We start from the raw sequence: 27567 nt of genomic DNA, 5'->3' as shown, positions 1-27567 counted from the left end.
GTGATTTATGTAGATCAAAAGAGTAAAGAAAGTACATCATATGGTATGTTAACTATTTCTTTAATTTCATTTTAGAAGTGGTTTCACAGAGAAAGGGTTTCTAACTGACCAATATATATAATCCAGTACATACCTATAGCACTGAAAATATGCCAATATGACATATAATTTTCATCTCACCAAAGCATAACACATTCTGCCAAGTCTGAAATGTGACACCTGAAATATGACAACAATTTATACTTACAGTGGAATAGATGGAGGGGGGATATTTGACTTCCTTCTAACTTGTGTAACCTGATTTGCTCATTTGCTACATTCTTTTTTTGCTTCCTGAGTTATTGAGATATTAGTTTACATTGTATAAAACTTTGAACATAAGTGTAGAAATATTTTTCCTATAGACCTAATCTCCTCAGATACGTGATACTTGAATTACTTTATTGAGTATGTTTTTTTCTCCCCAAAGATATTTGCTTGGCCCTGGCCAGTTGGCTCAGTGGTAGAGCGTCGGCCTGGCATGCAGGAGTCCCGGGTTCGATTCCCGGCCAGGGCACACAGGAGAATCGTCCATCTGCTTCTCCACCCCTCCCCCTCTCCTTCCTCTCTGTCTCTCTCTTCCCCTCCTGCAGCCAGAGGCTCCATTGGAGCAAAGTTGGCCCGGGTGCTGAGGATGGCTCTGTGGCCTCTGCCTGAGGCACTAGAATGGCCCTGGTTGTAACAGAGCGACGCCCCAGATGGGCAGAGCATCGCCCCCTGGTGGGCATGCTGGGTGGATCCCTGTCGGGCGCATGCGGGAGTCTGTCTGACTGCCTCCCCATTTCCAACTTCAGAAAAATACACACACACACACAAAAAAAGATATTTGCTTATTCCATAATCACTGATGACAGAACAAACACTCTGAAAAATATTTACATTGCAACTCACAAAAAAAATGATACGATGAGAATTGAATTTAATGACAGGAGATTTTTCTAGTACATTTTCCTGACATATATCTCATTATTTGCATCTGAAGGTAATTAAAATAATGCAGTACATTTAAAAAGAGGTGGGTCTGCATAAATGTAAGTTATTCATAAAATAATAGTAACTATTTATCGTTTTGTTCATGTCCTGAAGTTATTGTATTCTATTTAAAAACATAAAGAAAAAAATATTTTTAGTCCTCTACAATAATCTTAAATAAAACCTTGTTTGGTGATATATATGAAGTTTTATATCCTTACATTATCAAGGAATAAATTAACCTTTGTTTCATTATTCCATATAGTCAAATTGTTACTACAACCCTTTCAAAAGATAAACCAGGTCTAAAATAAGGTGACCTTCTGCCTTCTCATTATGAGAGCTAGTATATGAGGCAAATGTAAATGACTTTCATTGTTTTTGTTGACACATGTCAAGGAAAATACATCAAAAATAACATTAAGTCTGAAGGTGTAAATTAGTGCCTAAGTCTGGTCAATATTTGCTGCCATCTTCTGGTCAAAGAGAAAGATGCAAGAAACGGACAAATGTGTGGAGGGAATTTGATCAGGTTTGTGCTTGTCAAAGTACTGCAGATCCTGGCTTCAGAGCCAGCCCTTCTGAATGGCAGAGGGAAAATGAAGGCCAGGTGGCTGATGGGCTGCCTGCCCACAGGACCAGTATTTGCCCTGGTCCACGGATCTGGTCATCTAAACCTTCATTACAAGCTCCTCCTCCCTCAACTTTGATTGCAAACCAGTGGAGTCTGTTTCTTATTGCATTAGACATTTCCTAAAATGTAGTCCACCCACTCCAGGATAAATAACTCTTTTTGGTCAGAGATTGCAAAGTGGAGACTAGATACAAATTACAAAATTTAGACATAGAATTTTATAAAAATGTGAGTGTTGCTTTTAAAATAGATAAATTCACATAAATATCTGGATTTCCAGCTTCCCTTGGAGAATTCGACCATCAGACCACACTGGACTCTATTCCCATCAAATTTTTAACACCTGGTATCCCAATTTTCTGATAAGTAGGGTTTACTATACTATTAACAGAAGGAGTATGCAAGTTAGCTCAATAAAATTCTCGTCAATGAATGCCTTTTGCTCCCTCTGGACAGATTCTGTCTTAGGTCAATTCTGGAAAACAGGAGTCTGAGGTGATTTGCATGCAGGACTTTCACAGGGAAGCTCTTGGGAAGAGTGGCTGTGAGGGAGTTGAGGAAACAGGACTGGGCAGAGAAGCTGTGTGGCAGAGCCGCTGCAGCAGACGGCTCAGCTGATCCTATAGACAAATCCGGAGCTGAGAAAGCCGTCTGGAAGATGTCCTCTATCGAGACAAGGGAACTGAGTCTTTGTAGCCCTACAGGAACCGCTCACTGGAGGTGGACTACCCCTGGAAAGGAGACATAAGCTTGCAGGGAATGTTCTCCTGACCATGCCAGTGTTCAGAGAGGGCTATGAACCATCAGCAAGCTATAATGTAAGGGAATGACCCATGGTTTTGAAGGGAGGCAGGAAGGTGGTGCCCTTACAGCCTCATATATATATGGATGTAATTCATGTACTTTAAGTTTTACATATACTCTTATTGGTTTCATTTCTCAATGAGTCAGAACTAAAAATATTCCTGCTCCTTCCTTGTGTATTCTTAGATCAAAGATAGGGCAGGTTTACAGCATTGCTAAGATTAGTGGCTGTGAACAGCCACGCTGAGTAATAAGTTCAATATGTTCCGTTCTTTCAGGTGAAGAGAATGCTGGCTGCTGGAGTGAATAAACAAAGATGATTCTAAGTATTGTATTGGAGGGGCAGGTGTTCAAGGCAAACAGATACCAGTAATAGGAAACAACCAGGGATAAAGGGGTAGGTCTTTTCTAGAGACAGGTGCCTCTGGAGTTTTACTAAGACCTTCCTAATCCTAGACTCGTCCCTTACCTCCCATCAGTGACGACTGGCATGGCGCCCCTCTGGCTCTCCCTGCAATGCTCTCAGCTGCTCTGCCGTCCCGCTGCCCTAATGATTCTGGCATCAAGATAAAAATCACTATTGACTTTCATTAGTTTTGAGATCAGAGCTAACAGAAGTAGCTTATTTTCTAATCAAGGTGAGCCTGTCTACCATATGGTGTTAATCACAGATCTGTGTTAGTTCACTGATTTAAAACAAGGGCAATTGAATATATCTATGCTTTCTGCTGATCCTACGCAATGCTCTTTAATTGCTTCCATAGACCTATTTAATGGCATCTGTAACGCTGAAAATAAACCTTTAAATAGGTCATCGGGGAAAACAGAAACTTTGAGAGGAAATTATCATTGAGTTCATAGTGATTAAGTACCCAGTTTCTTAAACCATATTGAAAAGGGAAATTTCAAAATAATTTATACATTAAAATATGTCTATACATATACAGACATATATGTGTGTATGTATATATATAATACACATAAGTTAACCCTTTACAAAGATTGAGCTCTAGTAAGACTGAAAAATAATCTTAGTTAATAGAGTTCCTTTATACTAACTAGGTGTAAGTGCCTTCTCAGATTCACGTGGTGTTGAATAAAATTTTAGAGGGAGAAAATATCCAGATGGGTTAAAATGTATTAAAATCATCATAATTCTGACAGCATGTTTTCTTTTTATTGGTTCCTTTTAGGTATTATTAAAAATATATAGGAATGTATGAGAGTTAAATGTGCAAAGATTATTGATTTTATAATCTGTCAGCCTTTTCTGACTAAGTGAAATCAGGGTAATACACCTCATAAAATTGAGTGAAAATGCTCCCTGAGAACAAGGACTACGATTTCTATACTCAGCACCCAGAACAGTTTCTGGTACATACATAACTGTAGGTAGCAAGAAGTATTTGTTGAATGAATAATAGATGGATGATGAAATCAGCTACATGGGGTCCAAAACACTTTGAAATATCTCATAGGGCTCAGATCACAGGAAGTCAGTGAAAGCTCAAAGCGAAGCTGGCTAATGAGATGCTATTTAGACACAAAGTACATGGAACTGAAGGAGCACCAAGGAGGCTCCAGGCACAGGGAAGGTTTCCTTTCCTGAGGATAGAGAGTCCTGGTCCCAAAGAAGAGTTCCTTGAATACTTCTGAGAGAGAAACATATTCACCAAGCAAGACTCAAAGAAGTCATACTTGAGTCTGCTCAGTTAATCCAGTCCTCAAGATAGAGCTTGCTTTTTATTCTTTAAGGACCTGACTTTCACATCCAAAAAACTTCCTAACATTGAGGGCAGGTTTCTCTCTATCTGGGCAGGATATCTCACGGCTGGAATCCCAGCGGAGTCCTTTTGTGCTTCCTTTGGTAGGGATCAAATCCCTTCTTGCCATTACCATTCACCCATGATACAACTACCAGCAGCATCAGCTATATGTGATTCTTATAATGCTGAAGAATGCCCAATTCTGACCAACCATCTATGAGAAATCACGTGGCAGAGATGTTTGTTTATATCTGTTCTTCCACAACCTGAGTCAACTCTGAGCCACTCCTGTGAACCCTTCCTGACTTCCCCAAGTAGTCATAGGAGCTCCTGCTCCTGGGTTTCTGTTACACATTGAATACACACCCATCATGACATATTGTAATATAATTGGTTGTGTTCCTTCCTCACCACAGAGTCAATGTTCTTAGATGAAAAAATGTGTCTTTCTTATCTACATACATAACTTGACACAATTGGTTCTTGGTATATAATTATTAAAGTAGAGATGAGTGGGTTTACTGGCTTTCTGGAGGATTCATGGACCTCAACATGCCTGCCAGTATTATGAGGGAATATTGGACATGTGAACCAGCACTTGTAGAAGTTACACAAAAATTCCTTTTCCATTAAAATACTTTACAAATCCCTTCCAGATCATCTTTCCTCACTCTGCCAATCAACCCACATTTCATTGTTTTAGCTGAACTCATGGATAATCAAGTATTTGGAGGGTCAATGGTATAATGTGGCTCAACACAATAGCATCAGGGAAGATAGGAGGTACATATAAACCTGTCAATTCACCTTACGTCTCCAGAGAGACCATCTCATCCTCTTGTGAGCTTTTGGTGTCTTCTAACATATAGCACCTTCCCCTCAGAACAGAAAAGTTTCCACATGTCTCAGGTTTCCTCAGCATCTTTGCACCAAGAACGTCACTTGTCAAATATCAGTAGATTACCAAGACTACAAGGCAGAAACATGAAGGATAAATATTCTGAAACAAGAAAAAATGCAGATTATCACTTTGTTGATTTGTTTAAAAGATAAAGAATTTGATTATGTCAGAGGTCTGCTACCATTCCTAATCCAATGAGCATATGTGGGAAAAATATTAATTAGTATTTTGACATTAGGTTATTATACAAAAACCAAAGTATTATGTATGAGTATCTTTATTTCAATCATCTATTTTATAATTTCTGACAATTATAATTTATTTTGCAATGAACTTAACTTGCAAAAAAGAGGAAGGAATAAAAACAGAAGAAGCAGCAGCAAGAATCTCTTTATTAAACAAATTTTAACTCTTCATTTGTGTTTAATGCAGCAGAGTAGCTGCTAGGACCCTTGAGAGAAAACCAATTCCACTAACATTTCTCTGAAATAACCAAATTGATAAGTGGCAAAGTCAAGCATGGAAATAACAAGTGTCTGTCTTATTCATGAACCTCAAAGACACATCCCTGTTACCAGAAGCTACATCCTGCAGAGAGTGGTAGTCAAAGCATGGGGCAGGACAAGAAGGTTTAGTGCCAGGACTTTGACAAACAAGTTGTCAAAGAGAGAGCTTGAGCCACCTAGGATCCTGCCAGGACCAAGGAGGCACTGATGTGCTGGGATATTGGGATTTAGCAGGAGAGGTCTCAAAGGAAACTATTGTCATTATAACCTTCATCCTTTGGACTGTGTCCATATTCAAGGAAGGAGGAAAATAAAGATGCATGAGTTATTTGTAAATCTATGAGAAAAATCAGAAGCCTCCTGTTGGCTTGTATTTCATTTTGTGGTCTTCTGAAATATTTCAAATATTTTGCAAACTAAATCATGACTACAAAGACTTTCTTAAAAAATCTTCAATAGTGAGCTGATGATCATCTTTGAAAACACTGTACTCTATTTAAAAAGGGAGAAGACTGAGGAAGATGGAAGCATAGCACACTCTCCTGGCTCGTGTATATCAAAACACCATGCGCACACTCCACTCACTTGTTTCTCAATGTACAAGATATTTCTCTCTCTCTCTCTCTCTCTCTCTCGGTGAAGCTTTCTTCTTTTTCTCTTTCTGTTTACAAAATAAATACTGCCCACTGAAACAAATTTAATAATTTTTTTTTTAAAAATCAAAGACTCAAAAATTGTCCCCTAATTCTATCACCAGTAGACAACCACTGTTACATTCTAGTAACAGTGAATAAAGATTCAGAATATCAGGAATCTTTATTCCAGGCTATTTTTTATGCAAATGCTTTTAAGAGTTGAACAAATATTTGAATGTAGCAAATGTTCAGAAAAGAGGCCAGCTATTTTTATGAACACTGTTCTACCAATCTTTTAAATTTAGCTACATATTATAAATGTATTTTCTTTCAAAATTTATATATTTGAGTAAATGCAATTTATTGAGTAATTCCACTATTAGTAAATAATGGATACTATAATATTATTTTATTATAAAATTTGCTATAAATATTCTTATTCTTATTCTTACAAATATGCATATATGCCCATTTTCTTCTAAAACTCTTATAGACTTATATGTAACTCCTATTCCAGCTGTTTGATCTCTGGCTTGTCACTTAAACTTTCTGTGTGTTAGTTTCCTCTTCTGCAAAAGCTGATAATAACATTTGCTTATATGGTTGTTGTAAGGATTAAATACTTATGTTTATAAAATGCTTACTATAGTGCCTGGTTCAAAGGTAGAATTCAATAAATGGTATATTTTATTAAAAGTAGCCCAAGTTTAAGTACAAGTTAAAGCCTTTTTATATACTTTATCAAGTGGCTGTCCAGTAAGATTACACCAATTTCTATTATCATCCTGGTATCTGAAGTTACCCATTCATCATTTCCTTCCAAACACAGGGTACCATCAGTATTTTTTAAATTTTTGTCAATTCTGTAGGTGAGGAGTATTTTTTCATTTTTCTTTTTTTTTTGTATTTATTTCTATTTTCTGGAATCTTGAAAATCTCATATACTTATAAGCCATCTACATTACTCCTTTCATGAATTGTCTATTCAAGTCACTTGTGCCCTTTTCTATTGGAGAGTTTCTTTATGTTAATAAGAGAATCATGTATTTTAACATCATGGCTTGAAAACTTTTATGTCACTTTATCAATTTCTTTTAATTTGCCTTGGAATGTTTGGTTTTAGTGTCATGCTTAGAAAATCCTCCAACATGCCAAGATTATTTGTTTATCTACATATCTGTTTGTATATCAGTGGTGGGATTCAGCCGGTTTGCACTGGTTCAGCAGAACCAATACCTAATTTTTTGTTGAGTTTGGCAGGCAAACTGGTTGTTAAAATGACGCCTGTAAAATCAGGATTCTCTCTAAGGTGGGCACCTGGGCAGTTGCTCAATGTGGATATCACAAATTTACATTCCTTACTTTTTTTTTTTTTTTTTTTTTGGTGACAGAGACAGAGAGACAAAAAGAGGGACAGAAAGGGACAGACAGGCAGGAAGGGAGAGAGATGAAAAGCATCAATTCTTCGTTTTGGCACCTCAGTTGTTCATTACCTTCTCATATGTGCCTTGACTGGAGGGCTACAGTAGAGCAGTGACCGCTTGCTCAAGCCAGGAACCTTGGGCTCAAGCCAGTTACCTTGGGCTTCAAGACAGAGACCTTTGGGCTCAAGCCAGCAACCATGGGGTTATGTCTATGATCCCATGCTCCAGCCAGCGACCCCGTGCTCAATCAAGCTGGTGAGCCCTCACTCAAGCCTGCGACCTCAGGGTTTTGAACCTGGTCCTCTGTGTCCCAGTCCAATGCTTTATCCACTGCACCACCGCCTGGTCAGGCTCCTTACTCTTTTTTAACATTCATCTGTGCAACAGCGTATTCTAAGCACACATAGTAATAATGTTCATTCTGTCCATAGGTGAAAAAAGTTTGGTGGAACTATGCTTGTACAATTTATTTATTCATTTCATAAACCTCATTATACCTTTAATGAAATATGACATTTTAATTCCTTCATGTTTGTTACTTCAGTAAAGAACATACAATGTAAAGAGAAAAAGTGCCAAACAACCAGGGGTGACAAGCAATCATTGGAAGTATCTTAAATAACAGTTTTATTGGTTTTTGTCACGTATTATTTAATTTTTTTTCATTAATATTTTAAAATCCTTTCCTGTAACATAATCTAGTTTGTATACCTCTTTTATTATTCTTATTTTAGTATTAAATGCATGAAATAATAAACTACCTTTCAATATATTGTGTTTATATATATACTTAAAACGGTCATTAGGGCAGTGAACTGGTTGTTAAAATATCTGAATCTCACCACTGTGCTTATGTGTAGATAGATAGATAGATAGATAGATAGATAGATAGATAGATGATAGATAGATAGATTTAACTATATAATCAATTTTCCCAATCATGATATAGATCTTCTGAATCTGTATTTCTGAGAGAAGTGTGTTAAAGGTTTTCATTCTGTTTATGGAAATGTCAATTTCTCCTTTATTTCAAACAGTTTATGTCTTATGATCCTATATGGTTTGGTGCATAAAGTTATATAACTGCTGAAACTTCTTTGTAGATTGTACTTTTTAATCAATATAAATACTTCTGTTTGTCCTATTAATTTTTTTACCTGACCTCTAGTTTATTTTACATTAATAGTAGCATCTTGATTTCTACTTCTGAGTTTTCTTATTTTAACTTTGCCTATCCTTTAATGCCAATCTTCTTTTGTCTTTTTTTGTTTAGAGGCATATCTTATAATACCGTATAACAGTTTTGTTCTTGGAGTCAATTTGAGTCTAATAAAAAGAAATTAATTCACTCACACTTATTATAATAACTGATATACTATTTTTAGTCTTGTTATTTCATATTTTGGCTTAGTAAGTTTTATTCTTTTAAAAATTCTATTTCCTTTGATATATTGCTCATTTGATTTCTTCACCTTTTACTTTTCTATAGAATAATTTATATATATTCTTTTTCTCTTATTTACTCTACTAATGGATACTTTAAGCTTTTTAAAAATATATTTGGCCCTATATTTCTTACTTCATTGCTATTATTGCTACAGAAACTAAATATGATCTTTCATATTCAGTGCAGTGTTTCTGGAATTAAGCAAACTAGAACAGATTTTTTTTTCTTAGAAACAATATTGTGGCCCTGCTGGTTGGCTCAGAGGTAGAGCACTGACTTGGTGTGTGGATGTCCCAGGTTAAATTCCCGGTCAGGGCACACAGGAGAGGTGACCATCTGCATCTCCCCTCTATACCTCCCCCTTCTCTGTCTCTCTCTTCCCCTCCTGCAGCCATGACTTGATTAGATTGAGCAAGTTGGCCCTGGGTACTGAAGATGGCTCCATGACCTTACCTCAAACACTAAAACAGCTCAGTTGAGGAGGAATGGAGCAACGGCCCCAGATGGGCAGAGCGTCACCCAGTAGAAGGCTTGCTAGGTGGATCCTCCCAGTCAGGTTACATGTGAGAATCTGTCTCTCTGCCTTCCTCACCTCTCACTTTATATATAAAGAAAAGAAAGAATATTGTAAATAGCAGTTTACCATAATGATAATAATAACAACTAATGTTTTTATAACATTTTCTAGATATCAGGCACTCTGCCAAGTACTTTACTCATTACGTCGTTTAGTCCTCAATAAAACCCTGTGAGATATATGCTATTACTGCCCTTATTTTATAGTTAAGGAGACAGAGATATGAAGAATTGTAATTCAAACCTATATATCCAGGTACACTATGAGACTAATTTGTATATCTATCTACTACTACTTAGATCATTTCTTTTTTGACAGTGATATTTTACTAATTTTTTGCATGCTTGGCAATTTTTAACTGGATGTTGGACATTGGATGTTATATTGTTGCATTTTAGTTTAGTTTTGTTTTTGTTTTTTTGTAATTTTAGAGTATTAGAGAGCCCAGAAATAGATCCACACAAACATGTTCAAATGCCTTTGACAAAAGTGCATATACTAGAACAAGAAGAGCTTAAATATTACAAAAATACAAAAAATAATGTGAACATTTATTGAATTAATGAACCCTCACTGACAATGAGTATCATGAATTTAATTTTCTAACAAAAAAGCATACTACTTATAAATGTAAGGTTCAAATTTGCTACTAATCCTTTGATATTAAAATCTCTTTTAAAATGACTTTGGTTAGGCATCTCTTAGTTGGTGAATCAAAAGACTTTGCAAGTTCTCCCTAGTAGCCACTTTGAATGACTTTTGTGAGTGTTTATCATTCTTGACATCTCTACAATTTTGATGTTGCTGACCACCTCCTATAAATCCTATGTCATCCCACTCTAAATACACTGACTACTGTACTGGCCTCTTCTCTCACATCCACTTGACTCTCCCCTAAATGAGAATGTTGCTTCACTGTTCAATCTTTGGTCTGCTTTTCTCTATATATATTCCTTTACTCCCAAGTGCTATCCACAGATGGAGTATGGATAATTGCTCCTTTGTACGGAACTCTCAAGAATTCCACCTCTTGTCCTAGACTCTCACTGCAACCTCATTTCTCAATTTTTATCATTAGACAAATTACACTGTGTTCTGAAATTTCCCCCTAGATTTCAAATCTCATGGATCCAATCCATATCTGACCTACTCTTCATCTCCTATAAAACTAATGCCTTGTTTTTCCATTCCAGTCACTATGAATGACATATTCTTGGGATTATTTTACTTATGTAATTAGTTTCCAAAGCTCATAAATTATACCTTTAAAAGGGCTCCACTTACATCAACTTTCACACTGATCAGTGCCTCCTATCTGCATGTGTCAGACTATTTGCATTAACAGATGGGTTGGGTAGAGTAGGTAAAACAGAGTGACCGGGGCTGGCCTGAGAAGTACACACTGAGATGTTCAATCTCTGTAGAAAGTCTTAATGGAAGTGCGCACAGGTGCACACACACACACATACACATACACATACACACAGTCCCACAGCCTTCATTTATGTCAGTGGTGCACCAAGAGAGGAAAGAGAATAGAAGCAGGAAATCAAGACAGTGGTCAATATTTAAAAGTTCAAATAGGCAGAGTTCATATCTGGGAGGACTTTCAAATTCCATCTAAATCAAGAGTGGCTCAGGAATTGGGAACTGAACTGAAGAAACAAGGAGGGGCTAGTATCAATGGATTCAGTTTGTAGTAAGCCACCTGACCCACTCTGCGCCACAGGACCATTAAGCACAGACCCCCAGCACGTCATATTGGTAGCCGATCTCCTGCACCCCTCATTGTGTGCATCTCACACTTTGCTTCCTGATCTGTTCCAGATTATCCCAGCCCTTGATCCTTGGACTCATTACCTATTTATAGACTACTGCTGCCAGTCCTGACACATAATTTGATCTCTGGCCCTGAGTCTGGCTTCTGTCCTCACCCACAATTCGCTTTTACTCCCTTTCATTCTCCTGCTTCCTTCCTCAGCCCAACATTTCACCTCACTCGTGCTGCTCATACTTAATCGCAGATCCTGACTCTGAGAGGGATAAGTACAAGCAAACTGCTAACACGGTATAAAGTTGCCAAGTAGTGAAAGAGTGAAAAAAAGAGTAAAATGAACTAACAAGCAAAATAGAGAAAGACAAATTGATAAAGAGCAGGCTGACAGTTATTGGGGGGGGGTCTAGGTAAGGGAGGGCATGGAGGAATTGAGCAAAAAAAGATTTAAAAAACCTCATGGACATGGACAACAGTGAGGTGACTGCTGGGGGTGGGGGAGGTGGAGGTGGGAATGGGGGGATAAATGGTGATGGACAAAGACTTGGAGGGGGATGAACACACACTACAGTGTACTACAGAAGATACATAGTAGCATTATGCAACTGAAACCTGTACTGTACACTTTGTTAAGCAGTGTCACTCTGTTGGTCAAATAAGTTTAAATATGATATATATGTTTGCTTGCTTATAGTTTGCATTGCATTGGATGTGGAAGACAGGCAGGGTCGCTATTGCCTGAGGCTTAGTTTTAAGACTAAGCTTTTCCCCACACCCTTGACTGATTGCATGATGTGGGGTGGTGCACTCTCATGAAGAATCCCATCATGCCTCAAATAAGTGTCTTTGTATCAGAGACTTTCTTATTTGTATATTGGAGCATTAAAGGTTTTGATTTCTACACTATAAAATGGGGGCAGACTGGGACCTTGCTCTCTTGGTTCCTGAGATTAGCATTAGAGAGGAGACCAGAGAAAGGCCACGTGGAGGAGGCCAGGAGAAGCAGCCAAGATGGTAGAGTGCTGAGGGAGAAGCCAGTTTGTGCAGAGTTTGTGCAGGGAGAAGGAAGGAGATAGGGAACAGAGGTGAATAAGTCTGGTGAGCTAGAAACCTTTGATTCTAGGAAACTGGATAAGTCAAGTAGCTTTGTGAGCGCTGAGTGAGTGGGTTATCGAGCCCAGTGTGTGTTTTTACTTGCCCGCCGAGTGCAAGCTAGGATTAAAGATGATGGCCCACCAGTTCTAGGTTCCATTGTTTTCATTACCGTCTGTCCGAATCCAATGCGAACCTACATGTATGTGAATGGCCACGATGGTGGCTCCTGGCCTTACACACCCCAATAAATTCAGTTGAAAAAAAGACAGTGAGAACTTTAATGTATTGCCCAGGTAGTTATTGCAGAAAGTGAATATAACTCCAAGGGTTGAATGAGCTAAGCGACAGACTTGGAAACTTAGAAGAGAAGTCCTTGGGCTGAAACTCAAACCTCTAAGGAGATGGCTGCTTGGCTGGGTGTCTCTATCAGGGGAGACGGTGATGTTGGTTCTGCTGTCTCTGAGATGGTACAGTGATGCTAATTGTGCAAGTTGGGGGAATGCAAGTCCGATTCAGGTGCTACTAAGGAACTGCGGATGTCTGGGTGGGTGCTGAGGTGCTGCTCACAATAAACGGAAGTAGACAGGAAAGCCCCAGAAGGAACAAACAGAAAGGAGCAAGTCCTTTCTTCCTTCTCCAGCCCCTTCACCACCCCCTCTTGTCAGAACCCAACTAGGAGCCAGCTGTGGAAGATGAATGTGAGCCCCAGCATCATAGAGCAGAATATATGTAGAAGGGTAAGTTTGGCGCTGAGCAACAATAATTCAGTACCCAGCTGGTATGCTTTTCCTGCCTTCCACAAATATGTGAGTGCTAACCATATTCTAGGATAGAACCATGAGTAAAACAATAATATTCATTTCTCTTTGAGTAGCTTACATTATATTATACACATTATAGTGGGGGGAGATAGATAAGAAAGAAATAAAAAACATAGCATGGTAGGTGGTAAGTGCTCTGAGGAAAGATAAAGCAGGGAAGGTGACAGTGCTCAGGGGTGGAGAGACAGCAGGTATCAATTTGAACCAGGCAGTTCAAGGAGGAGCTGAAAAAAAAACAAGAGAGCAAAGACAGAGGAAGTGAGTCATGCAAATTGAGGAAAGAGCATTCTAGATAAGGTTAGGGTAGAGGGAAAGGAGAGCCTTATCTACCATTGTCAAGGCTGTGCCCATTACCAGGGTGATGGGAGCAGTTCTAGAGCACAGAAGTGACGTGATCTGACATGTTTTTGAAGGATCCTTCTGGGTGCTCTTTTGAGATTAGACTGGCCTTCCTGGATTCACTCAGTCCTGCCAATGGGACTTTGATTCTGAATCTAGAGTCTTGCCTTCCACATGCACTGTTTCTCTCTCTCTGTACCTGCCTCTCACAGCACTGCAGTGGTAGGCTCCAGCCAAGGCTCCAATCCCTCTGCTCCTGGGGCTGGAACTTCACTCTACATTCACAGCCTCAGCTTTTTGCTTTGTTTTGTTTTTTGCACCTGATGAATAATCTCCCCTGGAATCAGTCTTGATATATTAATCTACTTATCTGGTGGTATGTTTGGTCTTCTGAGAGTTGAGGGTGCCTTCATATACAACATTTGTTCTTTCTTTCAACAGCTATGTGTTAAAAACCTACTATGTGTCAAGTGCTCATGTAGATACTGGAGCTACGACAGTGAACTAGACCCATTATTAGCTTCCTGTTCTAGAAGTGGCAGTGGGGGTTGACACAGAATTTATTTTTCTTCTTTTCCAAGTGAGAGGAGGGGAGACAGAGAGACAGACTCCCACATGTGCCCCGACCAGGATCCACCTGGAAACCCCTCTCTGGGGCTGATGCTCTACCTATCTGGGACTATGCTCGCAACCAAGCTATTTTTAGTGCCTGAGTCAGAGGCTCCACAAAGCCATCCTCAGCACCTAGGGCTGATGCGTTCAAACCAGTCAAGCCATGGCTGCAGGAGGGGAAGAGAGAGAGAAAGAGCCAAAAGAGGGGGAGGGCTGGAGAAGCAAATGGGTGCTTTTCCTATGTGCCCTGACTGGGAATCAAACCTGGGACATCCACATGCCAGGCAGATGCTCTATCAAGCTTGTGACTGAGCAAGCTATGACAGAAAATTTTAAAATCTATTTGGAATTTCACACAGTGATAAATGAGATGAAGATCATAAGGTGAATATGACAATGTGATTGCTGGCTGCTTGAGACTGAGAAGTCAGGGAAGAACTTTTTGATTAGGTGATATTTAGATAGAAACCTGAATGACAAGCAACCAGTAAATCTGGGATCAGCAAACACTGATGGACATCAGCATTTGGGACTCCTCTTTATGTGAGGAAGTTGCTTAGTCATTTTAGATACTTGGAGCCAGAGGAAGGTGCTTGAAAACTGCTTATTATATACATCTCTCTCACTTATAATTTACTGAGGATCACAGAGTAATTGATCTTTTAATATGTATGTTCTGATAAGGTATCACATACAGGTACCTCTTGAACATTTTACCAAGTATCATACACAGGGATATTAAAACATCATGTAGAATTTCAACTCTCAGGCTCATTTCATGCTCAGTGGCACCCACTATAAGGCCCCAAGTTAGAAGAACCTTTAAAAATTATTTAAAAATAACTATAGGTTTATAGAAAGTTATAAAAAAATTTTACAGGGAGATCCCATGTACCTTTAATCCAGTTTCCCCTAATAATAACACCTTGCATAACTATAGTGCAATATCAAAACTAGGACATAAAGAGATAGGTACCATCTATGGAGCTTATTCAAATTTTACCAATGTATATGCACTTATTTGTGTGTGTGTATAGTTTTATGCTTTTATGCAACCACTGCCACAATCGAGAAACAGAAGTGTTTCATAAACACAGGGCTCCTCCCTGCTATCCATTTGTAACTACAGCCATCCTTCCTCCCATACCTAACCATTGACAACTGCTAATGTTTTTTAATTCTATAAATTTATTTTAAGAATGTTTTATAAATAGAATCATACAGTTTTCACTCGGCATGAGGCCTATGATCCGCCTAAGTTGTTGTATGCATTGACAGTTCATTCCTTTTTATTGCTGAGTAATATTCCATGGTGTGGATGAATTATATACAGTTGGTTTAACTATTCATCTGTTCAAAAACATTTCGGTTTTTCCCAGTTTTTGCCTATTATGAATAAAGCCTCTATAAACATTCATGTGCAAGTTTTGTCTGTATACAAGTTTTCGGTTCTCTGGGATTTTCTTCAGGAATTCAATTGCTGGTTTTTATGGTAGATACATGTTTATTTATTTTAAAGAAACTGCCAAATTGTTTCTCAGAGTGAATGCCAAACCATTTCACATCCCCGTAGTGCATGAATCATCCAGTTGCTCTGCCTCTTCACCAGCATTTGGTGTTACCACTTTTCCTTTTTTAGCCATTTTGGCAGCTATGTAGTGATAGTGCTACCTCATATGTGGTTTATTCATGTCCTAAAATAGGTAATAATATTGACGATATTTTCATGTGCTTATGGCCATGTGTTTATCCCTTTTAGGAAATGTCTGTTCACGTGTTTTGGCAAACTTTTGAAAGTCCACAAACGTTTCTCTGTCAATTCTCCACCAAGGTTGGGACCTTGCTCACAAAGTTTAGTTAGCTCTAATTTTTGGTTGACCCTCTAACTCTGAATCTTAAGGAACTCTCTTTGGCATTTTTGATCAAAAATGAGTGCCACCTCAGATGAAAGGAAAAAGGCGTAGAATTGCAACCCCGAACTTTTCACGATATGCAGCCGTGTGCCCCAGCGCTGGAAAGGGGAGGGATTTCTACTCCTCGGGAAGAGGTGGGCTTTCCCTTGCTGGGCGTAACCGCCTGCCCCGCCCACGGTGCGGCCTAGACACCGGTCTCCAGGTGGGGGCGGGGTCAGAAAAATCCAGCCGCTCGGGACACTGGCCGCGTTGCCAGGTGATGGGGGACGAGGCGGGGCCCACCGGGAAAAAGAACCAGGCCCCGCACCAAAGGAGCGCGCGTTAACGGAGCGGTGGCGCAGCCCCTCTCGCTCCTTCTTGGGCTGGCGCGCCCGGGTCTGCGCCTCGCTCCGCCCCCACTGTCCGGGCCGAGCTGCGCACGCGTCAATCGAGCGGCCGCCTCCGCCCCTTGCCCGGCGGGAGGCGGGAGGCGGGGCGGTGCGTCCCGGACGGGTTGCGCTACTATCGGAGCCGCCCAGGGGCCGGTGAAGCCAGCGGTCTCGAGGGAGGCGTGCGGGAGGGCTAGCGCAAGAAGAAGGCGCGCGGGGTCCGCCCTCCGCGTTCACCGCGCGGCTGAGTAAAATGGTGTTCGAGTCGTTGGTCGTGGACGTGTTGAACCGGTTCTTGGGGGACTACGTGGTGAACCTGGACACGTCCCAGCTCACTCTGGGCATCTGGGGAGGTAACGAGACCGCGCTGTCCCTCAATCCTGACTCCCTCCAACCACTCATTGCCGGAGCCGGGCCCTGCCTTGCTGGGCCCAGCTTGCCTGGCGGAGCCACCTGCCACCGCCCCCCTCGGGGTCAAGTTACGTAAAGCCGGGCGGCCGTTCCAGGCCTCCGCCCGGCGGTTTATATTTTGGCAAGGGGATAGGCTATGTCTTGGGTGAAAAGGCCCCCTTTTCCCGAGCCTAGCAGCTGAGGATCCCTACTGGACTCTAAGGGTCTGGAGTTCAAATTCCTGCAATCATGGTTCGGCCTCGGACGTGCTGGGCGAGGGGCAGCGACAGGGCGCACCTGGGCTTGGCCTTATCCTTGTCATTTATCCCCCTTTGGGTTGAGAGCTCGCGGAGTGTCGCACGCTGCGTCGCACGTGAAGGCGAGACGCTGTGAGCGAAGACGCCCACTTCCTTCCCCAGCCTCTGGGTGCGGCTGGGCCGTGGTGCGAGCTCGGGCCGCAGGGCCACCCCACCTGGACCCCGGCTTGCTCGCCTGCATTCGGCTGATAACGGAAAGCGAAACTCCTGTGTGTAAGCAGTCAAACGGTTGACTGTGTTACCAACTCACAGCCCCAGCCAGGAATGTGTTGCATTTGTGAGGCTTTGGGGTTTTGTCGGTCAGAGTGAATTGCTGAAATTTTAAAGAAACGAGGTGCAGCTGTGTAGCATCGCGGACCTGCAAAAGACAGGGATGAACACGCGTTTAACATTGTTTAATAGTTTTAATACAAGGAGCGAAGCTTTACTTTGTATCTGTTTACTCTAGTGTTCTACCTTATTTGGAGCCTCATTTTTAGTGCTTCCGTTTTTGTATTATACTTTAAAATTTTTTTTAAAACACCCATTAGAAATTAGATTTCTTTTTTTCATGAAATGAATTTCCCAGGCCAAAGTTAAGGTTAATTTTTGTGTGTGTGAATAATATGTATATATGTATATGTGTGTGTATACCGCGCTGTTCCTCAATCCTGACTCCCTCCAACTACTCATTTATGAATACACACACATATACATAAATACGAAATAATTGAACTACTTTTGAATATGCATACACTGTCACAGTACTTCTAAAATATTTATTTTGTTTTTTTTTCTACTTTATGACACAGTATCAATAGGTAATTTAGTTGATGAAGAAGACCTCTTGTTACTTACTAATCTTGGTACCTAGTACCATGATTGAGAGTGCGACTACAAGAAGTAGGGACATAAGTGCCAGGTCAGCGTCTCTGACTAGTACCAGAAACTTGCATATTGTTTAAGCTGTGCTGCTGCTTATTTGCAAGGTTAAAATAATAAAACGTGTCTCCATGTCTGTCAGAAGGAAGCCTTGAGAACCTTTTGTGGTGTACTTTGGTTTATAGTGGAAGTTTGCTTGTACATACAAGGTGGAGGTTTGTGTGATTTATTCCAGAATTTGTTTTAAAATTTACCTAAGTGAAATTCACTCCAGCTGTCTTGACAAATGCAAAGAGGGGTGTGTCTACCATCACAGTAACCATACAGAAGCATTCCAATAAGACCCCTGAATTCCCTCTGCTGCCTCCTTGCAATCCATTCCACCCAGCTCCCACCCCTTTTCCCGGAAACCACTGATGATGTTTCCATCCCTACAGTGTTGCCTTTTGTAGAGTGCCATGTACGTGGAATTAAATAGTATGTAGCTTTTGTGGTCTGGTTTCTTTTATTTCGTTTCACTCCTTTCACTTCAGTTCTTACATAAAATTATTTTGAGTCACTGATGTGTTGCATATATCAGTATTTTATATATTTTTTTAGTGTTTCTGTTGTATGGTTGGACTATAAGTGTTTATCTGTTCAAGGGTTGAAGGCCATTTCAGTTTGGCAATTATGAAGAGCTGCTATCAACCTTCATGTACCGGATTTTGTGTGAACATACATTTTTATTTTATTGGGTAAACACCAAAGAGTGGGATTTCGAGGTCTTATGATAAGTGGTATTTAATTTATGTGAAGCAATGGAACTGATTTTCAAAATGGCTCTACCATTTCTCAATCTCACCAGCTTGTGTGGGTGCTAAGTTGCTCTGCACCTTCTCACTAGCACTTAGTATCCTCACTTAAAAACTTTTTTGGGGGCCATTCTAATAGGTATATAAAGATAAAATATTTATTTTCTTAGTTAATTTTAAAGATGTTGAACTTCATGTTCAGAATCTTTGCTGTTTGTGTATTTCCGTTGAAGTATCTGTTTAGATCTTTTGCTTATTTAAAAATTTTTCTTTTTCTATTGATATTTAATTCACATTAAATTCACCCTTTTAAAATGCTGTGTGTTTTTTTAGTATGGTTACAACATTGTGCAACTGTCAGTACTAATTCTAGAACATTTTCAACACCCCCAAGATAAACCTCAGACCCATTAACAGTCATGACAAATTTTCACTTAATATTTCTGTACCCCATCACCGCAGCCACTAAATTACTTTGTTTCTATGGATATGTCGGTTCCACACATTTCATTTGAGTGGAATTATACAATATACTTGGCCTTTCATTCCTGGTTTCTTTCACTTATTTTCGAAGTTCGTCCATGTGGTAGCATATATCCATATTCATTTTTATTACTGAACGATATTCCATTGTACAAATACATTCATTTTGTTTATATTTTATTCAGTTGATGGATATTTAAGTTATTCCTACTTTTTTGCTTTTATGAGTAATACTGCTATGAATGTTCATGTACAGGTCTTTTTGTGGGCATATGTTTTATTTATTTATTTTTTGTATTTTTCTGAAGTTAGAAGTGGGGTGGCAGTCAGACTCCCACATGCACCCCTGGGGGGGGGTGCTCTGTTGTGGCTGCAACCATTCTAGTGCCTGAGTCGGAGGCCATGGAACCATCCTCAGTGCCCAGGCCAACTTTGCTCCAATGGAGCCTTGGCTGCGGGAGGGGAAGAGAGAGAGAGGAAGGAGTGGGGGAAGGGTAGAGAAGCAGATGGGCGCTTCTCCTGTGTGCCCTGGCTGGGAATCGAGCCCGAGACTTCCACACACACCGGGTCGATGCTCTACCACTGAGCTAGCCGGCCAGGGCCCTATGGGCATATGTTTTAAATTACCTTGGGTATACAGTATACCTAGAAGTGGAATTATAGTCATATACCTTTTAAGGAACTGCCAGACTGTTTTCCAAGTCTTTTGTTCTATACACTGTTGAAACATCTTTAGATGTAAGGCCTTTGTCAAATATATGATTTGAAAATATGTTCTCCCACTCTTATCCAGTTTTGTCTTTGCAAAGCAAAAATTTTAAGTTTTGATCAAGTCCAGTTCATTAAAATTTTTTTGAGTCATGCTTTTGATGTTTTATCTATGAAATCTTTGCTTAACCTGAAATTACAAAGATTTTTCTCTGCTGTTTTATCCTAGAAGTTTATAATTTTGTTTTACATTTAGATTTTTTATCTATTTTTATATAAGCTGTGGAATACATTTTGTATAAGCTGTGGTTGACATTCATTTGTTTGCATGTAGATGCCAACGTTCAATTGTTCTAGCACCATTAAGTGAAGAGAATATCCTTGGTCCATTCAATATCTTTGCACTTCTGTAATATCAGTAGACTTCTCAGTGGATTTATTTTTGGAATGTACTCTGTTTCAGTGATCTTTGTGTCTATCTTTTTACCAATACCACACTCCATCTTGATAACTAGCTTTATAGTAAGTATTTAAATCAGTTACTGTAATTGATCCCTTTTACTGAAGTGTTTATCAGATTTTAAAATAGGTCAGTGTTTTATGTATAAAACTTGGTTATATTTTGACAAATAAAGCTTTAAACAATAGCTGGAAATTAAAACCTTTTGAGAACTTAAAAAGTAATGTTTTATAAGCTTAGAGGAGTTTTAAAAAACAGTCTTTGAAAATTAAAATAATAGAAACTAGATGCTGCATAGGAAAAATGCTAAGGTTATGGATGTAATATTTTATGGTCTAATGCAGAAAAAGCTATTAGTTTTAAACAGATGCTTTTGGTAAGCTTTTGTGTAATAATCCAGCTGATTTCACTGGTAGTATATTAATGGTGTTAATTAATATTCAGAGGTTATAGGGATGGTTTCACATTTAATAATGGATAGTGCTCTGAAAATTTGTTTTTGAGATGGTTCTTTGGGACTTAGAATTCATTTTCCTTAAAACCATTGTTATGTATGAGTTAAAAAAATTTTAAAAACTGTAATGTAGCAGAACAGTGTTACTATACTGAGTCCTATAGATTAAGTAGATTAAGTGCACCTAGCATCTATTTTGTGGGAGGGGAAAGAGAAATTGAGCTTCATCTTAACTCGGCAAATTTTGATATTGGTAAAGTATCCTTTTTCTATACTACTATTTACAAATCTTCACTTTTCTTATATATCAACTATTTAGAGTGGTGGTATTGCTTCATAGACTCATCTGAGATTCATCTTTTTTTTTTTTTTTTTTTTTTTTTTACAGAGACAGAGAGTCAGATAGACAGGAATGAAGAGAGATGAGAAGCATCAATCATTAGTTTTTCGTTGCAACACCTTAGTTGTTCATTGATTGCTTTCTCATATGTGCCTTGACTGTGGGGCCACAGCAGACCCCTTGCTCCAGCTAGCGACCTTGGGTCCAAGCTAGTGAGCTTTGCTCAAATCAGATGAGTCCGCGCTCAAGCTGGCGACCTCGGGATCTCGAACCTGGGTCCTCTGCATCCCAGTCTGTCACTCTATCCACTGCGCCACCGCCTGGTCAGGCTCATCTTTTAACTTTCCAAAGTGGTCTTAGAATTTCACGTTTCTTTCAAGAGCTAGTCTGCGTTAGAATCAGCCGCAGAGGCCTACAATTTGATAAATGTTGACATATGTATTAATCTGGGAAACTGTCATTATGATCAAGATAACGAACATATATGTCACACCCAAAAGTTTCCTTGCCCCTATCCCAGAAGCATTCAATATTCTAATTTTTTTCCTACCATATATACCCCTATTTCTGGTTTGCTGAGATATTTTTTCAAGATTGTTGAACTTTGTAAAGTGAATTTTTTGCATGTATTGATACGATTATCAGATTTTAGTCTTCAGCCATTGATATGATGGATTACATTAATTGATTTTTGATTAGCCTTTCATTTCTGATAATTTGTGTCTCTTATTTTTTTCCTTATTTAACCTGATTAGAGAGTTATAAATTTTGTTGATCTTTTCTTTCTTTCCTTTTCTTTTTTTTAATGAGAGGCAGAGAGGGAGAGTGCCAGACTCCCACATGCTCCCCGACCAAGATCCACCCAGCAACCCTGGTCTGGGGCTGATGTTCTATTGCTTGGCAACCGAGCTATTTTAGCACCTGAGGTAAGGCCTTGAAGCCATCCTCAGTGCCGGGGTCAACTTGCTTCAACTATTTGAGCCATGGCTATGGAAGGCAGGGAGAAAGGGGAAGGGAGAGGGAGAGGGAGAAAGAGAGAGAGAGGAGAGGTGGGGGAGGGATGAGAAGCAGATGGTCACTTTTTCTGTGTGCCCTGACCAGGAATTGAACCCAGGACTTCCACATGCTGGGCCGATGCTCTACTGCTGAGCCAACTGGCCAGGGCTCAATTTTATTGATCTTTTTAAAGAACTAGTATTTGGTGTCATTGATTTTTCTCTGTTGATATTCTGTATTGAATTTCATTTCATTGATTTGTGGTCTTTTTATTTTTCTTCTGTCTACTTTGAATTTAAGTTTCTCTTTTTCTAAAATCCTAAGGTGGAAGCTTTGATTATTGATTTTAGACTTTTTCTAATATATGCATTCAATAATGTAATTCTTCCTCTGAGCTCTGCTTTTGCTACATATCACAAATTTTGATAAGTTGTATTTTTATTTGATTCAAAATGTTTTAAGTTACTTTTGAGATGTCTTCCTTGACCTATGTATTATTTCAAATTAGTGTTTATTTAATAATCTTCACATATATTAGGATTGATCATGCTTTCTGTTACCAATTTCTAGTTTATTTCTGTTGTGGCCGAAAAGCAAACTTTGTATGACTTCTATTCTTTAAATTTGTTAGGATATGTTTTATGGCCCAGAGTATGGTACACTTTGGTGAATGCTTCATGTGAGCTTGAGAAGAATACATACTGTGCTGTTGTTGGATGAAATGCTCTATAAGTTTTAATTAGATCCCTTTGTTTTTAATTGTGTTTATTTTTAATGTAGGTTTCTTTTTTAAAAAATTTGGTTAACATGTATTTAATTTAATTTTTTTATGTATTTATTCATTTTAGAGAGGAGGGGGGGGGAGAGAGAGAGAGAGAGAGAGAGAGAGAGAGAGAGAAAGAGAAAAGTGTAGGAGCAGGAAGCATCAACTCCCATATGTGCCTTGACCAGACAAGTGCAGGGTTTCGAACTGGCAACCTCAGCATTCCAGGTCGACACTTTATCCACTGTGCCACCACAGGTCAGGATAATGTAGGTTTCTTGTAGACAACTTATAGTTGGCTTTTGTTTTCTTATCCACTCTGTCAAGTCTCTATTTCTTAATTGTTAATATTACAGGGAGAGTGACAAGAACTGGATTCTTTTAAGTTTTTTTTAAACATATTTATATTATATTTTATTTATTTATTTTAGAGAAAGGGGACAGAGAGAGAGAGAGAGACAGAGAGAGAAGGGGAGAGGAGCAGGAAGCATCAACTCCCATATGTGCCTTGACCAGGCAAGCCCAGGGTTTCAAACCGGCGACCTCAGCGTTTGAGGTCGACAATTGACCCATTGCATCACACAGGTCAGGCCAAGACCTTGATTCTGATCTTGAGAGAATTCAGTCAAGAGACAAAATGCAGCAAGGAAGAATTTATTGTCTGTGCAAGAAAAACGTTAAGAGAAAGGAATCTTGGAGACAGGTTCAGGGGGTTAGTCTGGGATGAGCTGTTGCTGCCCACTGCTTCCCTGGTTGCAAGTCTTGTGAGGTCCTTTAGAGTTAGGAGAAAGAGAAACACAAGAACAAACGTCCCTGGGAGGGAAGACGAGAAGAAGAAGGAGGAGGAAGGGAAAGGCATGGACTACCTGAAAGGAGAGAGCTCTGGAACCTCTGTCTTAAGGGATTTTAAGAGGAGGGATTTTAGGGGAGGTCCTAGGGGAGGATCTCAATAGGATATTCGTCAGTTTTCCAGGTGTGTTCTTTTTAAGGTCATGTTCTTCACCGACTGGAGGTCTCCACTGACTGGTCATTGATCAGTGTAGCTGGACCTGAGGTCAGCTATGGTTTTCCTTTGTTTGGTTTTGCTGCTTTTCTGGACCTGGAGCTAAAACACAACTGAGTCCCAGATTTTATCTCTAGGCCAGGGGTCCCCAAACTTTTTACACAGGGGGCCAGTTCACTGTCCCTCAGACCACTGGAGGGCTGGATTATAAAAAAAACTATGAACAAATCCCTATGCACACTGTACATATCTTATTTTAAAGTACAAAAACAAAACAGGTACAAATACAATATTTAAAATAAAGAACAAGTAAATTTAAATCGATAAACTGATCAGTATTTCAATGGGAACTATGCTCCTCTCACTGACCACCAATGAAAGAGGTGCCCCTTCTGGAAGTGCGGTGGGGGCCAGATAAATGGTCTTGGGCTGTAGTTTGGGGACCCCTGCTCTAGGCATTAATGCTTAAGTGCTCTTATCTGGTTTTCTTGTTTACTCCTCCTCTAAGTGGGTCTAAAGCCCACATGACTAGTGATATGCCAGGGTAGGAAAGGTCAGGGGAGGGTCCAACTTTCATGATCAGCCATATGAAATCCGGGGCTCCACACCTCATGACCAGCTACGGGAGGAAAGGTCACCTGGGGGTAAGGTCTTTGTTTTCCCAGTTTTTCCCATTGCTAGGCACCTGGAGCTTTGTGCTCTGCGGTCTTTTTGTGCCTGGCCTATCATCCTTGCTCTGCTCAGATCTAACTGCCTACCACATCAACACCATTAATATTTAAAGTGATTATTGATATATACTGCTCACAAAAATTAGGGGATATTTCAAAATGAGTGTGAAATGATAGAAAAAAAGCATTTGATTTTTATTAACATCAGAAAAGCAAACAAGTCAAAGAAAGTTGTTCGATTATGCAAATGAGTGGAAAACCAACTTTTATTTCATTGGTGAAAATACAAAAGGCTGGAAGTACTGTAGTATCTTCATGTTCCGTGAGCGCGTAATTTTTGTGAGTAGTGTAGTTAGGTTAATGGATTTAACCTACGATAGCTATCGTATCTTTAGCTCTTTTCGATTTGTATCGTTTGCTTTTTTAAATTAATTTTTAAAATTTATTGTGTTAACATGGATGTTTTATTTGCTTTCAAAATCCTTTTTTTTTGCCTTCTCTGGTTTTCATTGAGTATTTTGTATGATTTTCTCTTATAATATCAATTTCACTTTAAAAATATTTTTAATTGTTGCCAGAATTAAAGTATACTTTTAATGTAATTCTACTTTATTTATTTATTTATTTTTAGAGAGAGAGAGACAGACAGAAAAGGAATAGAGATGAGAAGCATCAAATCGTTGCGGCACTTTTGTTGTTCATTGATTGCTTTCTCGTACATGCCTTGACTGGGAGCTCAAGGCAAGCCAGTGCTCAATCCAGCGACCTTGGTGTTTCGAACCTGGGTCCTCAGTGTCCCAGGTCAACACTATCTACTGCACTACCACCTAGTCAGGTTAATTCTACTTCTAAATAACACTAGACTGCTTCATCCTTATAACAGAATATTGCAGTCTGTTCTTTCTGCCTGTTATAACGTTGCTTTCATTCATTTCACTTATCTGTAAACTGTATTCAGTGCACTGTTGCTATTATTGTTTTGAACAGTTTTTCACCCATTTTGAGTTAATTTTTGGATATGGTGTATGGCTTTGTATTGAATTAATATTGATTTTATAGATTGATTTTGGAAGTATTCCTTTCACTTCAAATTTTTGGAAGAGTTTGAGGAAGATTGGCATTTTTTTTTAAATGTTTGGTAGAATTCACAGTGAATCCGTGTGGTCCTGTGCTTTTTGTTGTTGCTAGGAGGTTTTTGATTACTGATGAAATCTCCTTGCTCATTTTAGGTCTGTTCATATTATCCAGGGGTAGTCAACCTTTTTATACCTACTGCCCACTTTTGTATCTCTGTTAGTAGTAAAATTGTCTAACCACCCACCGGTTCCACAGTAATGGTGATTTATAAAGTAGGGAAGTAACTTTATAAAATTTATAAAGCAGAGTTATAGCAAGTTAAAGCATATAATAATAATTACTTACCAAGTACTTTATGTTGGATTTTCACTAAGTTTGGCAGAATAAATCTTTATAAAACAACTTAACTATAGTTAAATCTATCTCTTTATTTATATATACTTTGGTTGCTTCGCTACCGCTCACCATGAAAGCTGGAATGCCCACTAGTGGGCGGTAGGGACCAGGTTGACTACCACTGATATTATCGGTATTTTATATTTTATTACTGTTAAGGTTGTGTTGCTAGGATTCTATCCATTTCATCTATGTTATTCAATTGTTGATATACAGTTGTTCATAGTACTCTCTTATAATCTTTTTTGTATATGTAAAGTGGATAGTATTGTCCAGTTCATTTATTATCTTAATTTGACTCTTCTTTCTTAGCCTAGCTATAGATTTATCAATTTTGTTGGGTTTTTTTTTTTTAATAACCAACCTGTGATTTCATTGATGTTCTCTATTGGTTATCTCTTCTATATTTTGATTATCTCTTCTAATCTTTATTATTTCAATGTCTGGTAGCTTTAGGTTTAATCTTTTCTATTTCTTTAAGGTGTAGATTTAAATTGTTAATTTGGCATATGTATTCCTTTTTAACGAAACATTTATACCTATAAATTTCTCAGGACTGCTTTTGCTACATCCCATAAATTTTGGTATATTGTGTTTTCATTTTAATTTTTAAAAGAAATTTTCTTGTGATTTCTTTAACTCATTGCTTGTTTAAAAGTATATTATTCTTTTTGGATTTTTCAGTTTCCTTTTGATTGATTTCTAGATTCACTCCATTATTATTAAAAACGATAGGGTTTTAACTTTTTAAAATTTATTCAGATTTGTTTTGTTGCCTAATATGTGACCTATCCTAGGAATGCTCCATGTGTACTTGAGAAAGTTGCATATTCTGCTATTGTTAGGTAGGATGTTTTGTATATTTATTAAATTCAGTTCATCTTTTTCCTTGTTAATATTCTGTCTGGTTTTTCTATCCATTAGTAAAGTTGGTTATTGAAGCCTTGTAGTATTGTAGAGCTATTTGTTTCTCAGTTCTATTGTATGTGTCACGTTTTTATGCTCTGATGGTTTGGTGGCTATATGTCTGCAATTATGTATTTTTCATGAATTGACCCTTTTATTATTACAATCATCCCTTGCTATATTGTGTTTCACTTTTTGTGGTCTCACTGTATTGTGGATTTTTAAATTGTGTATATCTAATTTCGTATTGCAGATTTTTTGCTATATTGTGGGATTTTTCAGTATATACGTATTTATATATATCATTTTAATTATTTCTGT

General features: G+C 38.8%; 1 protein-coding gene across 4 annotated transcripts in view; it reads left to right on the top strand.

The window, feature by feature from the left end:
- Positions 1 to 16740: 16740 nt before the first annotated feature.
- VPS13A (vacuolar protein sorting 13 homolog A) overlaps positions 16741 to 27567 on the top strand; it is a 224969-nt gene continuing 214142 nt past the window's right edge. For all 4 annotated transcript variants that reach the window (XM_066257049.1, XM_066257048.1, XM_066257050.1 and 1 more), the window contains exon 1: positions 16741 to 16980. In XM_066257049.1, coding sequence (XP_066113146.1) covers positions 16881 to 16980 — 100 coding nt within the window. In that variant the 5' untranslated portion in view covers positions 16741 to 16880. The remainder of the gene's footprint in view (positions 16981 to 27567) is intronic.

Source organism: Saccopteryx bilineata, chromosome 2 (assembly GCF_036850765.1).
Source record: "Saccopteryx bilineata isolate mSacBil1 chromosome 2, mSacBil1_pri_phased_curated, whole genome shotgun sequence".
NCBI lineage: Eukaryota > Metazoa > Chordata > Mammalia > Chiroptera > Emballonuridae > Saccopteryx > Saccopteryx bilineata.
This window is presented reverse-complemented; position numbering and strand designations above follow the sequence as displayed.